The following is a 16,109-nucleotide window of genomic DNA, read 5'->3' on the forward strand; positions in this document are numbered from 1 at the left end:
TTCCCCTTCCTCTCTTTCCCCCTGCAATCCCCTATGTACCCCCCCCCCAAAAAAAACTGCTTCTGAGAGTTGGACACACTTTGGAGCAGATTTTAGAGGGGATTTCAGGGGAGAGGAGAGGAAAGGGATGACCTGCTGCACAAGTCAGCACATCTGATACTACATTTTACCCATTATTTTAGCAACAGTGTGTTCTTAACCATGTGCATAAGAAGTGTTATATGTGCAAAGCTCTGATTTTATCACACATTTTAGCTGCTAATGTAATAAAGATCCTTTCATCTGTCAAACAGATAAAATATGTGTTTTCTCCCTTTTAGGCCTTTGCTTGTGTGGAAGAAGACGATGACGACGATACCGACGACACCGTTGCATGGATGATTTTATGTAATTTACACTTGCTAGATTTTCAAAAGGCAATTATCATTGTGAAGTGTTTACACTGATTTATGGGAGGAAGGTGGCCTAGGAGAGGGATGCTGATAATATCAACACAGTGGATTAAATGCACATTTACACCTTTATTGACACATATATTATCCATGCCAAGAATGCTGGTGGAGCAACAAGGAAGATGCTGGTGAAGCAATGATGTGGCACAGACTGTTAAATATGGATTCAGCTCTGCCAACTCCCTATAAAGCACATCAATGGATTTCTACATCTGAGCTAAAATAGGGAATAAAGGGCTTACAGTGCTTGTCTGTTAAGATAATTAGCAGAGATGGCAAACCAGAGATCTGAAAGGATTATAAAAAACAAGGAAGAGATTTGAAGGTTCTCTCTATTTTTCGTTTCACATTAATGTTTTCTTATTCATACTGTGGATTTTGAGGAAAAAGCTTCAGGAGACACGCAGGATATTTGTTACTGGGAAATGGAATCTGGATCAGAGTCTAGCCAGCATCAGAAAAGAAAGCCTGTGACACATGGACTGGAAGATCAAAAAAGAGTAAGTGACAAGACTTCACCACTGGCATTTTGTGCTTAAATTGCTGAGCATGATTCAGGGAGTTCAAATGCCACTTACAATTTTTGTATTCAGCGCAGATTTTCAGTGTTGTAGCTGGTGGTGGATGAGCTTTCTTAGGTTGAACATTTAACATTGATCTAGTTTAATTGGCTGGCACTGAGTGGTAAGGGAGCAGCAAAGAACTGGGAAGCATCTAGCTGTTTTTGAAAGAGCAGTAGGAAAATAAGAAGCAGGAAGAATGATTGGTTATTATAACGAGTCTGCTGTCACGTGGTGACACTAGTGAGGAAGATATAGCTAACTTACTATTTCATTTGTTGGTGGGTGCTGTGGTTTTTTTAAAAAATAAACATGCATAAAGGACTGTTTTCTATGTAAGATCTTAAATGAATAGTCATGTAGTGCAATCCTATGCATGTTTACATAGGAGTAAGTTCTTCTGTCTTCAGTAGGATTTACTCCCAGGTAAGTGAGTGTTGGATTGCAACCTTAATGGAATATTTGGTACCCGTGGATTTACAAGATAGTCTCTATATGTTTCCTGGTGTCTCATGTGTTTGAGAAAAGTGAGAGTATACTTATATAATTGTATGCTTTTCATTGGCCAGCAAGAGTTTGATGAAAACCATGCCTTGGGTTTTTCATTGACATGTGACTCTATATCCAATATAGTGTTGTCGTTCATTAGTAGTAATTGAAAGTAGTGAGCAACTGAATTTTAAACTTATTTTACTGGTTCAAATTGTGATGTGTTGTTGCTACATAAGTCCACAGGGATTAGTTGGATGTATTCTGGTTCCTCTAGAGATCCCTTTTTTTCATTGTGACTTAAATGCATCGCTTTGAGAAAATTGTTGAAATATGCCTGAGCTGTAAATTGAGCGTCAAGCTTTACTTCTCCTTTTCAGTAATGCCAGTGATACAGTGAAACAAGAAGGATTATGTGTCTTGATTTTCTTTTGCTGAGTGTTGAAGAATAAAACTTACTTTCCACTGGAAATAAAACCAGCTTGGATAGCGCTCTCTCTCTCTCAACAAGATGAAAATGCAGTTGTTTGCTTAGGGAGCCTTCCCCAAAGAATCTCTCTCCCTCCCTCTCTCCTGTTTGCTATATCAGCTGAAGGCGACAAGGACCCTTCATTCTCCCATTTTCACAACCCCATTCGGAGGTGGAAATAACAATCAATAGACACTGAAAGAAAATTCCTCTTATCGACTTAATTTCTAGAGGCCTTTAATATATTTTAAAGCCCTGCTGTATACAAGGCTTGCGCTCTATGAGACAAACATTTGGTGTTCTTGACACTAAGATACTGTAGAGCTGGTTTGCTAATATTAATATGCGGTTTTGACTGAAACTCTGATAAGTATGGAGGCCTACATCTTCCATCTGCTCTTGGCTCTGGGTGTTTGGTGCACATGTAAAATGGGGCCTCTGAAAGTATAATATAACCCCAAGTGAGGCTCGGTGGCAGCTGGGATAACATCAATTGGTCATGCTTAGCTGACATTCATTTTAACTTGAACTCTAGCCGTCATGGAGATTATTAAATTTATAATGATATATGTAAGATCTATTTTAATGACTCTTCACGCTTGGGTGATCTTTCTCTTACTTGTGTTTGCAAAACAACACAGGGAATTGGGTATTATTACATTTCCTTCCTGGCTGAATTTTCCAGGGAGAAGGATGTGGGTCAGAAACTTCAGTGAAACATATTTAGGATTATAGAAAGAAGCACTTTGGACCACAATCTTTGGGCTGGATGTGTGCTACCTGCCTGCCTCTTTGCGAGAGACTCAACCAGAGATGTTGTGTATTTGACGGCTGTCTAACATTAATAATTAATTATTGGAACAGATTTGTTCATTGGAAATAAATTGGTCTCCTACATGAATAAATAAGAAAGAAATGGTGTTAAATTAGCACATGCACCTGTTTTCCGTCTGTAAGAAAACTGTGCTAGGAGACTGCGAAGGTTTATCCACCTTTATAGAGGGAAAGAAAATAATGCGCCCATGTTCTTTGTGGTTTCTTTTCTGTAACATACATTGCCTGTGCAAATTGGAATGGAAAGAGGAACACTACCCCATGAATATGTTTGAGGCTCAGCCCTTAATATGCTTTTTTCATAACCACATTTTGTGGGTGTTGAATTTAATTAGTATTCTTAGCCCTGATCTCCAGCTTGATCTCATCTAGCTTTGTTGTTATAGATTGGCCTTCAGAAAGCTGTAGAAAATTGGGGTCTGCTCCTGCCCCCACCCCCGAGTTGTAATGGTAGAAGGGAAGCTTTTCACTGATTTATTAGTTTCCAGACAGAATTAAAATGGGATTGACACTAATCATGTTCACAGTTGAACTTGATTTAGCCATACAATTTTTAATGGCTTTGGTGTGAATTACATGCCTAAATCCTGGTTAACTTTCCATTTTAAAGTTAAAAATTAATAACCTAAATAACCATGTGAATAGATCTGCTGGAATCAGTAGAATTATTCTTATGGGCAAAGAAATAAGTTTTTGCTACTGATAGCATTACATAATTTTGGGGGCTTGTAGGTTACTGATTTCAGGGAGGAGCCATAAATTAACTGTGCATGTTAATCAAAAGTAAGTTCCACTACAAGCAATAGGGGTTTTTCTTCCCAGTAAGCATGTTTAGGGTTGCTGCATCATAGTTGTTGTATTTAACTGAGAAAAACTTCCTGGAAGCCACAATAAACCACGTAAAAATTGCTGGAAGAACAAGCAGCGTTGTTTGGTTCAGTAAGAATCTATTTAACCAGTGTAGATGCAAGACGTCAATTTTCTGTGACACAATAGTATTGATTTCTCTTGGATTGATTCCTTTCCTTGTTAAGTTTCTTATTCAGAATTTCATAGACGTGCATTGATTTGAAAACAGTGCCAGGGGGTGGGGTATTGTCAAAATGTTTCTTTTTGTTATTAATAAATGTTACTTGGTTCACATTTTGAGGTGAACTGTTGTTTGTTTTAAACTTAAGCATAAATTTGCCTAGTAGTTTTGATATGCCTGGTTATGCCATTAGGTTCATTGAGTTAGTGCACAATCACTTAAGGCAGAACTGACTTAAGAATATATTCTTTTAAAAGCAGCTCCAGGCTAGGGATGTCAGAGATGTCTGACTGAAATGGTAGCAGAAATTGCTGGTGTACACTTAATTCATCCCATGTTTGGAGAGGAAATCAATCTAGCGACTGGTACATATGACTGGTCTTCGCTGTTGCTTTCAGTTTGCAAATGATAAATAATTGATGTTCCCTTCCCCCAATTTGCATTGTTTCCTTTGCATCGAAATTAATGGTATTTGTATTGAAATGAATGTAATAATAACTTAATTACATAAAATTCAGCCACAGTGAACAGCAAGCACAATAATGTAGTGTTCGTTAGAAGCTGAACTGCAGCAGAATGGAAACAGTGCTGCATGCAACAAGCATTGGTTGGAGCAGAAATTGATGGCTTCTTACTCCAGATTGTTTTTTTTTTTTTCAGAATTCCCTTGACTTCACCTTATTCCTTTCTCATATCTGTCAACGTTTCCCTTTTTTTAAGGGAAATTCCCTTATTCCGAATAGGATTCCTCGCAAGAAAAGGGGAAAGTTGACAGCTATGTCCTTTCTCCAGATTTCCACTGAATTTGAACATAAGCGAAACAAACATTTAATTAGTTTAAGTGCATTAAAAGGCATTTTAAAGTTTTTTCATGATTTAATCTAATTGATGCATAGGGACTTTTCTTTTTTCCTAGTAACACCATTGATTTGTTTGATTTTTGGGTACCCTTTCTTTGAGTAGTTACTTCTGTATCATCAAGTAGATTGGAGGTACCTTACCACTTCCTCACCATCAATCAAAGCAAATTTCATAGATTAAGTGGTCCAAGAAATACTAACTAGAATGTTTAGTTCTCATGTTTCTTAAGGTATGATTAGATTGGCTGAATGAATGTTGTAAGAGTAGCACATGATTAGACACTTAATAAATTATGGGGTTCTTGTCTCATAAGAAAAGCCCTGCTGGATGAGACCAAGGGTCTGTGGAGTCTAGCATTCCTTATTCACAGTGGCCAACCAGGTGTCTGTGAGAGGCCCACAAGCATGACATGAGTGCAATAGCACATTGAGTTTTACATATCCGTGCCTATTTTAACAGTGCAACAGAAATATATTTTCGATTATTTCTCCAGTAGCATGAGCTGTTTGCATGTTCCACCAGGTTAAGAGTCTCAAAAGATAATCTGTGTAGTTTGTGCGGCCAGTGAGGGACTGTGGTCAGTTTGCCTCTTCAATGAATTTGAGATTAAGGACAGTGGCCAGGAACATACTATGTTAGAATAGATGGAGCATAGTTCAGTCTTACTGTCTCCTGCAGAGAGTGTTCCCATATTGACTGAGCCATCTCTGCAGCATGGTAATGCAACACATGACTAGGCTGTGAGACTTAAACACTCTTCTAAATTTAAATCTGCCCCTAACATGCAAAGAATAAGCTAGCAATTATGAAGCATGTATGCTACAGGCCTGCTGTGAGCAGAAAACTCTTGTTGTGAGTCATTCTAATACTCGGCTATCAAACTCTTGTAGTTCTCGAGTGATTTAAATGTGTTGAAATAATGGGTCTTGCTTAAGGCTTGTGTAAATCAACATGACATTGATGAGGCCTTGCAGATTTACTCCTGTTCAAGATCTTGTCCTATTCAGTGTGTGTGTGTGTGTGTGTGTGTGTGTGTGTGTGAGAGAGAGAGAGAGAGAGAGAGAGAAAGAGCTGATCATTGACTGGGTTAAATTCAAATAGAATTCTGACAGTTTAATAGTGCCCTTTTGTAGTAATTACCTATATCATTGGAAGAGCTCAGCTTTTATATTTGAGATTTCTCTTTTTCTTCTTTCCAGGTTTCAGATTTACCATCTTGCTGTAAAATTAATAAGCTGCTTGTACATATTTTAAAGGTTGTTTAAATGTGTTAAGGTGAAAGCTTAATATTCAGGTTTTTATGAGCAAAATGCTTGCGCCTCTCACTGTAAGGAACTCATTATCTTCACATTATTTTCTTTTTCAAGAGCCAACAACCGTACAATGGCTTGTGGATAATAATCAGCATTTTAGCTGCACAATGTGCTTGGAAACTCAAAAAATGAATAGGTTGTTTTCGATTGCTGCTTGGAGTCTTCTATCCTTCTGGTTTCTTGTCTCCCTTCCTTATTTCTTTTGTTACAAAATGTTATACTTAATCTTCAAGTTCGCTCCCATTGCTGCCACAGTTTCAAGCATATACTACTTGTATTGCTGCAACACTGTGATGAAGAACTTCAGATCACTTGGAATTACGCCTTATGAAGAAGGCTTAATTTTGTTAGTCCCTGAGCAGAGTTGTATCGCCAGTGTTCAGTTTGCAAGTTGAGACATGGTACCTCAATGTTTGTTTCTCTGGACTTTTGCCAGTTTGCCTTTTGAGCTGCATGCAGAACTTGCTGTTACTTTGTCTGATAACGCATGCCTCAAGATGGATTGTAGTTATAAGAAACTCAAGAATCTGCTTGGAAAGCAGGGACAACGTTTTCATGTAACCTGTCTTGGACTTTTTCATTTTTATTGCTATAACCTGCATTGTTTGCTGAAACCCTTGCTTGCAGTTGCTAGAAGAGATGGTGAAAGGGCATACCGTTTCTTAACATTGCAATAAGTTGATCTGTTTGAATGTTGTATAAGTGGGGGGTGGGGAAAGAGTTAAATGTGATTTTGCTCATTCCGTTCATACACTCGCTACCTGCAGGCCCTTAATTAAGATCCACATTGAGTCTCTCCTGAGAGGCTCCATATGGGGGAGCAGGGAATGGAATGGAGACTAAACAATTTCCACTTATGCCACACTGAAAATAATTTTTAAAAATGAAATCTACTGAATTTTTGCTCAAGCTATAATGAGAACAAATATTGGAACTGGGACAAAACAATTTTTGCATATGTGGCAACCAAAATAATTTTTTATGGTAACTAGCGTTAAAAATAAAAAGCATTTCTCCAAAATGTAACCTTGGGTGTTAATGTGAATGGGCTGGGCAACCCAATGAAAAGGAGAAGAGTATGAAATGAGTTAAAATGGAGATACCTTATTGTCTTGCCAGTAACCCATTTGAAAAAGCAATTAGAGTCAAACCCACCAATCAGCATGTCCAAAGGGACTTGACACTCAGCTGCTGGTAACGCCAAAGCTAGTGGCGTCAGCATCTGGCATGGGTATGGGTTCTCCTCAACTTTGGGAGTGCTCAGTGTGTGTGCATGTCATGCGCACGACATGCACATATGACATCACACGGCAAGAGGAAGCTGCGAGGCCCGCCACAACCGCTTCAGCCTTTGCCCACATCATATTAAGTACTTGGGAATACAAAATCTTGGACACAACTTTACAATTTTTGTCACTAATAAGAATATCAAAACTTGGTGTAAGGCATTTTTGTCATGGATGGGTAGAGTTGCATCAGTTAAGAATATGGTACTTTCAAAGTTTTTAATTCTGTTTCAGAATTTACCTATATGTATTTCAGTGGAAACCCTTAAGAAATGGCAAGAAATGGCAAAAATCGCAAAAGCAAAATTAAAGATTTGACAAATTTAGATCCCCAAATTAGCTCTATCTATATCACCATTAATATCTTTGGATAGCACCCTTCCTTTTACATGCCTGACAGAAATCGAATTGGCAAGAAATAGAAAGAAAAAGTCTTATATATATTAGCTAATTTTTACGAAAACGACAGCACCCTCACAGCAGAACAAATTATAGAAAATATGAGAGGATGCAATGTGAATTGGCTACTTATCCATCAAATTGTACATTTTATTTCAAGCTCAACACTTAAGTCTCAGGCCCTTTGGTCACTGACGCCCTTTGAAAATTTAATTTTGAATACGATTGAACATTCTAAAAAGATCCTGTCAATTTTGTACAAAATATTTAGTGACCTTACTGCTGTACAATGTTCAGCAACCAATTATGGGGAAATAGACCTAGATATCAAAACAGAAGAGGCTGACTGGAACAACTTATGAGCAAAAAACCCTTTAAGACCCTAGTCAACCTACATAAGATTATTCTTTTAAGTTAATTTATAGATGGCATTCAGATACAGTTACATAAACAAAGTATCTTAAGCAATGTATTGGAGAGGATGTAAGACAGTTCGTATGACATTCCATATGTGGCAGTCATATGAACTTGTGCAGCCATTCTTGGAAAGAGTATTTGTGGAAATAAGCAATGTTACAAATCTTCATGCATAATGTAATCTAACTCTCTGTTGAGTAACAATATTTAAAGAAGATCAGCTCAATTTACTTTATAAGGAACTCATCACTTTTTCCTGGTGGTGGCATGACACTATGACCATTTCTCTATGCTGAGCCTTGTCTAAAAGTGACATATGCTCCTCTCTGATATTCTGGTAGTAAAAGTGGGGGAGGGCAGGGAAATACTATGAAAAATTTCAGTCTGGGCTCCTCTGATCATGGAACTGTGATCTTGTTCTTTTTCTTTCCTTTTGGAGATTAACACTATGTTGATAAGATTTGACAGAGCAGATGAGACCAGCGGTCCATCTGGTTTGGTATCCTGCCTGTGGCAGAGATCAATATCTTATGCTTTAGAGAAAAAAGTGCACATCAACCCCTACATTAATATGCCAAGTCAATCATGCAGTGCTGAATATGGGAAAGGAATAGCTTCCTTCCTTTCTTTACACCCTGGAGATGAGATGATTATTCTTATTTTAGTTTGCATAGTTCAGTATAATAATGGTCATAACATTATCTGTTCATCAGATTTCACATTAATATATGCTTTTTGTAATACTAAGGCCAAAAATTCCACACTTGTTCTGTGTTGTGCAAGGAGTTTTCTTCTTCTTGGTTTTTCCCATTTGTTGTTCAAAAGTTAACTTCAGCAATAATGTGAAAGGGCTTTGATTAGAATCTGAGGTGTATTGCATTTGCTGCCACTGGTTTCTCTAATTCATTTTTTATTAGGATGCTCACAGACATAAGGCAAAGACACTGTACAAGAGCTTTGCAATTTTAAAAAGATTTTATCAGAATAATAACCAAAAGCAAACATTTATGAACCAGCTCTGTAATTCCACCTGCCTCCATTGTGCAGGTGCAGTTTTTCAGCCCTTGCTAAATTCTGAGACACTTGGTTCCTGTGTTTGCTGAAAGCTCAAGAGTATGCTGCTTTGCATAAAAATAGCACCATGGACAGAACTGGCACCTGCATTCAGTAAAACATCTCTTAAATGTCCTTTTCTCCTTGCAGCTATTTAGATTAATTTGGATTACTCAGTGTATTGTGTGAGGACACTATCAATTTAAATGGGTTGTGCTTTAGTGAATCAGATGAGCCTCCGGGTAGGAAAATGATTCAGAAATAGAGAAGCTATGGCTTCCTTTAACAGAGACTCCTTGTTCTGTAAATAGTTAATAAAGTTTATCTTATGATTATGGACATCCTGGATTCTGCAAGTCATTAATATGAGAACAACACAAATTGCTCCCATATTCTTGTTACAGACCTATGCAGATTCCTTTATTGGGATCCATAGAGCTTTGTATGTGCCTAAGACATTTCCTTGCATGCATAGCTTCTCTTTCCAGATCAATGTTGTGTCACACTGAATACTGCTCCAGAGGCCTCAATCCTCAGTAATGGCTAAATGGAAGGTGTGTGTTGATGATAGGAACCAACACAGATATCTCTGGCATGGTTTTTTAGTTGCTGTTGATTTTATTTACATGTGAACAACAACAACAACAACAACAACAACAACAACAACAACAACAAAATAAATATTTATACCCTGTCCATCTGGTTGCTTGCTTGATTTTGTAAGTTTTAAACATTTTAGTGTTGTGATTTTATTCTGTAGACTGCTTTGGGGTCCTTGGATATAGAAAGCAGTCCATAAATTTTAATAATAGCAACAATAACACAAACAGTATTGCTGTGGTTATGTGGAGCCTCATGTATGACTTGTTTGGATTCTGGTGTTAACTTTGGAGATACACTTACAGAAATAATTCTGCTGATTGTCTGCTGTTGCTCTTAAAGTTTGCCTGGGGCAGTTTAGAGCAAGGCAGTTCCCTGCCATTCACCTCCTATATTCCCCAACATTTGCCGTATTGGAGGGTGGAAGGTGTGAAGTTTTATGAAAGGTTGATGCGTGTAGCACAGGAATCCTAAGGAGAGAGAGCTCACGTTTTAAAATCTGATTTGAAAACTGGGCTTGAAATTTGGGGATGCGTGACTGAATGAATTCTGTGAATAATTTTGGTGCAAATAAATAAATTCTGAGGGTTATGTGAATGAGTCTCTGCCATTAGAGCTGTAATGAGGTGCAGTAAGATAGGGCGCTGGACCCAGACTCAGGCAGCTGTTCTCGTTTAAAGTTGTCATCGCTGAGACTAATTTTATGAATAGAGATAGCACTATTGGAGCAAATATGTATGCACTGGCTGTTTTTCTTTTTCTTACTAGCATTTTTATTCTGTCCCCATTTTAGAGTCTGCCTAACTAGGCATCTGATATAAAGATTTCTTTCTTTGTGTAGCCTGGTTGTACTTCTTAGACGTCATACAGCAAAATTCACCAGTTTGTTGGCTTCCCGTAGCATTTTCAAGGGAATAGGTCAGTACCATGCAAATAAGTGCTACATAGCTCCAAGCAAACTTTACATAGGGTGTAACATAACAGACCACAATATTACATCCTAGGATGTGTATGGCTCTAGAGCTCTATAGTAACTGTTCCCTGAAATCTGTGGGAAACTGAAGATGCCCTATACCTGTTTTGATAATCATACTGTGAGGTCAGGGAAAAGTCACTCAGCTGTTAAGACACCCTGTGTGGCTCATCTTCCTTCAGGGCTTTGTTGGAACTAGGGGACAGAAGAGACTAGTGTGTGGAGGTTATACATGTCTGCTTGATACATATTTAATTTTTTAGGGTCTTGCTTCTTGGTGATTTCTGAGCTATTCTTATTGCTTAATTCAGGTTGCTGCATTTCTTCTTGCTTTTATTCTTAAGTTCCCTGCTTAAATATTTGGCAGTTTTAGCATGTGGTACATTTTACAGTAATGCACGGTGTCCATTGCTGCTGCTGAGTCAGAAAGCAGGAGAGTTAATAGTAGGCAGAGCCAGGGGGTAATGACTAGCAAATCTAGGACAGGTAGAAATGATTTAGTTCTTAAGGTATCATTTTTAGTACCTTAGCTTGTTTTTAGAGCCAGGTGCTTAGCTTAGAAAGAAGCATCTGGTATGAATAGTACGGAAGAGACTGGTTCAGCCACAGCACATGAGCAGAATGCAGATTCCACACAAACACACCTAGGGAGTTTCCTCATGCCTGTATTTGTTGTGTCTAAAGGCTTGTGACTTAACACAAAAAGGCTGCAATCCTATGCACCTGTATAACCACAACATTAATGAAAGGCATTCTTTCATAGTAAAATCCCTATAGAGCTTTCCTCTGAAGGGATATGGAATACAGCCTAAGGCTCTGCTCCTCAAATTCATTATCATTCACTACTACTAGTTTTAGATGGGAAGCTGCTTCTATGCTAATAACAAGAGACATAAGGCTGCAATCCTGTGTGGACTTATCTGGGAGGTACATTCCGCTGAATGCACAGTTATGCACAGGATTGCACTGTGTGTCCTTTAGACTTTAAATATAGGAGATCTGGCAGATTTTTAGGATTTCCCGTACCAGTCTAGAATTAGATTGTCACAAGGACAATCCTCACTCTCGTAATACAATAGTGCTTTATTCCCCAAGCTGCTTCCTATACATATGAATCTTGGAAAGCATAATCTGGCCCAGACAATAGCCTGAAATGATGACATTAAAATGTCATTGTTCTGGAGCCTAGGGGTTTTTTGTGTGTCTTTTTTTGGAGTTGATACCTGAATGTTAACTACTCCTTTGTCGGCTGAGCTTAGGCTGATTGTGATAACTATGTATTATGATTTGTATGGCTTAGAATTTTTTCAGCATTTCCCCGTTAAAGCAAGGACTGAATTCAGAAGGAGAAAGCCTCATTCTGAAGTATCAGAGAATAATAGATAGCAGAGTGTTTGACATGCCTAAGAAATGTATTCATTTTACATTTTGCATGCAGAGGCACAGCGTGGAAAAAGTATTGTAAGCATTTACTTTGTTCTAGGTTCATCTGAATATACCCTGTGATGACAATGGGGGCAGTCAGAACTTTAATAAAGGGTGTGCATGCCTTAGGGAAGCAATGCAGTCTCATGTTTCTCACTTGAGAATTTGAATAGAGTTGCTCCCTTTCTCTTCTATTATTATTATTAAAAAGCTGTAAGGCTAAAATCCTTTGTGACTTTCTGAATTCTACACTTTAAGAGGAATGCTCAAACCATCAGGGGAATAGTGATAACTATTTGCTTTGCTTAGCTTTAGCTAAGTATCTGAGTTTTTTGTTTTTTATTTTATTATCTCAAGGGAAGGATCTAAATACTTACCAGTAACTCTAGGAGCAGTTTCTGATTCCCTAACACTAGTGACACTCCCCATCATTGGCATATTTTAAGATAACTTTTGGTGAAAAATGGATTAGGTGATGAAAAGTTTTATTTACTGGGTAGGCTTTTGTCTTACCCTATCCTAAGGATTCACTGTTTTGAAAAGTAAGATGTACAGCAGCAGTTCTAGTTAAAAACCAGAAAATTTTGAAAAGATTTAAAATTAAAAATACTCAATATTGGCTTGATATTAGGGGCTGAAACTCAGCTGAGTTCAAGGCCATATCACATGCTTCTCATCAGGCTTTCAGGGACTCTGTCCCATGGAGCATATGAAAAGGAAACTCCTTAATAAGGGACCAGCATGATCAATATCTGCATCTGTGTTCATATTTGGCACACAGTGGGAAGAGGAAGCTCTTGTCTGAATGTAGAGGTTGAAGTTTGTTAGGTGAGATGGGCACAAGTTTCCTAAGGGCTTCACAGTACAATAGTACCACTTGGAAATGTTCACAGACAAAGCACCAAAGCATGTGCTCCCAGTGGCGGATCTCAACTAGGAAGCAGGCTACCTTCATCTATAGCAGCTGTGTAGAACTTTAAACTGTGCTTTTACAGTCCACTGTGTCTAACCACATCTTTAGATGCAGCAGGTTAAGTGCTATTTGTTTCAGACCATTAGTTTTCTGAATTCCAAACGAAATGCAAGGCATCCAAACGCCTGTGGCCCCTGGTGTGATGCTCAGGTTCAATATGTACCCATGACATGTGATGAGGGCTGTAGTGGAGAATAGATAGTTAGCCCCCATGCTAACCTATTTTGTTCTTTTTGTCCTTGAGTGATATTGGGGAAAGCTGCATAGCTGTAGAAAGCCTTGGAGACCCATCTGTGCAATTTCCCACCCCCGTCTTTCTTTCCTAGAAGCGGGTAGGAAGGGATGTATCCATTTGCTTCTCTCTGTATCACTGTTGGTTCAATAAATGTTTTAATTCATCTCAGTTTCCCAGAATAATTTATAATACTGTACTAGCAATGCAGAGATGGGTACTGGCTTTCGGACAAAGCTTCGCTCTGATGGGCACTGAGACACAGAAGCAGGTGCCTGGTGAAAGGAGTGCCACATGTGCTCATTGTGTACCCCAAGGTTCCCAAGGAACTAGTTCTAAAAAAAATAAATGAGTGAACAAGATACGCTGGGAAGAGGGAAGCTTGCTCCATTGCCCAGAACTCAGTCCTCACAGCTTATAAAGGGTGCAGAAGCCACCACATCATCGTGACTAGTGGAGCAGTGTATTTGTCTGTCTCTTGGTTCATTCAAATACTTAGTGTCAGATCAACAAATTTTGCTGTATGAGGCAAAAGCCTGCACTTCTGTTCCCTCTCCTGCAGGTTTGTGCCATCATAATCTGTGCCAGGATTCCTTCTCTTGGGTACAGCAACACCAGCAAGGGCAGGGGGCAAAAAGTCTTTCTGCACTTTGTGTCCCATGCAGGCTTCCTTCTCTTGGTGGCAGTGGGACAGCGACAAAGGGAGAAAGTATTTCTCCCATTCGCCTTCCGTGCTACTGCCACCACCAAAAGAAGGAAGCCTGTCTTGCAGCTTCATGCCTTCCTCTTCCTGCGGGAGTGGGCAAGGAGCAGGCAGAACTTTCTATTGCCACCCATCTCTGCTTTTTAAAATAGTGGAAGCCAGCGGGAACATCTAGGAGGAAGAGTCAGGCCCTGATGACAACATAGCATGGGAAAGTTGGGAGAGACACTGCACAGTTGCAGCATACTTTCAGTGACTCCTTACATTCCAGCTGGGTTGAGCTTCCTTCTAGAAGAGATGGGTGGATGACCCCCCACCTCTTCTAATATGTGGAACTTGGCCGGAATGTAAAGAGTCACTAAGTGTGTGCTGCAGTGCTCCTATCTCCTATGCTGCCATTTTGCCACTCCCTTACCTGCCTCCTGGGACATGTGCCCTCTTTTGCCCTCCTCAGTCTGGGCCTGTGCTTAGAGACAGAATAATAAAAGGGTGCTGAGGAATGTCATGTTATGCTTGAAGATCACAGACTGCTTCTTGAACCTTGGGGGCCACTGCTACTTGATAAAGCTGCTTAAGGGCCAGGCTCTCCTTATATTGTCAGGGAAAAGATGCTCAGTTTTCTCAGCCATTGCTTCATATGAATCATCAATAGCAGGCACACAGTAATTCTCCTCTGCAAACTTTGAAAAATAAGCCGTATCATAGTGCCATTAGCATTCATCTATAGAGTGCCAGGTGTGATAAATTTGTCTAAAGTCCTGGGCTATATGAGAAATCATCAGATAATCTGACGCCTTAATAAGATGAAGTTAAAATAATGCTGCAACAATATTTTTATACACTGCTTTACGTATGAGCCACACCAATTTTTTTGTTTATTACTTTGAAGTTGCTGTGTTGGGTTTGGAGAACTAGGTTGTAGCAAGGTATTGGCTATTGTAGTCAATAAGCATGGATATGCCTATTTAAAAGAGGCAACACAAAGGCTGCTGCTTAGAGTCCTTGGAGGTTACAACAGGATGCAATTAGATTTCTTTCAAAAAGCTTACATATTAACCCACCCCCTCCCGCCGTTTGCAAATCTATCAGAGGCCTGAATGTTCAGGCTGTATTCTTCCATGAGTCTGCAATGTCTAATTTTCCTCTGTAAGATTATAGCCCATTTAAATTGCCCATCGCAAATCAATTCCTACAGTGCAATTTAATGAAACCTTTTGCTGGCAATTAAGATTACAAATCTAGAAATGCTTTCTACATAACTGTCACTGTTAAGCTGGGTTACCTTGTTATCTTTAGAGGGGGGAAAAGTGCAATGCATATTCCAATGGTGTGCTTTAAAAAACTTTAATCCAATTTTAATGTTTAATCTAGGAAAATGTTTGCTATAAAGTATTTATTTTGTTTTTTTAAAATTAATTGAAACACATTTTCCAATATTAATATTAAAATTAACCAGCTTTGAAAACCTTTCATGTAGAAATTCTGAAGGGAAAGGCTCAATTCCAGAGATCCTTTTTAAACAAAAGTGGGATGGGTGCTGTCCTCAGTGACTATGTGGATCACATATTTGGGAAGTGAGAGTTAGAGTGTCTGAATTAATCCCATCTCCCAGTAGTTAGCATTTAATGAGAGAGATCCTAGAGCACATCTCATTCCATATGAGGACTTCTTGGTACCTGCCAATTCTACCCTCCCCTCAGCTTTGCCCCAACACACTTTTGTACTTATATGACCTGATCCAGAAGGAAAATTCAGGTTTCTGCCATGCAGATTGTCTCTGTTGGATACAGATAATTTGGGTATTTTCCATTTAAAGCTCATGAAAGCTTTAGCTCATTATCATTGGCGCCCCCCCCCCCCGCCCACACCTTCACCAGCAGTTATATGTGCAGTTGTTGGGGGGGCATATGTGTGTTTCCCTTCTGGATCAGGTCATACATCCTCAGAATAGCTTTTCATGGTGGGACAGTCCAGGGCATTAGAAATATTGGGAGCTGCTTTTATTTATTTATTTTTGTTGGAATCACGTGTTTTTAATTA

The 16,109-nt window shown here is 39.0% G+C and overlaps 1 protein-coding gene across 2 annotated transcripts in view; it reads left to right on the forward strand.

The window, feature by feature from the left end:
• The first annotated feature begins 336 nt into the window (after positions 1 to 336).
• The window catches only part of NAV2 (neuron navigator 2), a 559,460-nt gene continuing 543,687 nt past the window's right edge, over positions 337 to 16,109 (forward strand). Inside the window, exon 1 of one of the 2 annotated variants that reach the window (XM_081882207.1) lies at positions 337 to 952. In XM_081882207.1, coding sequence (XP_081738333.1) covers positions 878 to 952 — 75 coding nt within the window. In that variant the 5' untranslated portion in view covers positions 337 to 877. The remainder of the gene's footprint in view (positions 953 to 16,109) is intronic. The other variant, XM_081882209.1, reaches the window with a different exon arrangement.

This window comes from Podarcis erhardii (genome assembly GCF_964252035.2).
Source record: "Podarcis erhardii genome assembly, chromosome: 1".
Classification (NCBI taxonomy): domain Eukaryota; kingdom Metazoa; phylum Chordata; class Lepidosauria; order Squamata; family Lacertidae; genus Podarcis; species Podarcis erhardii.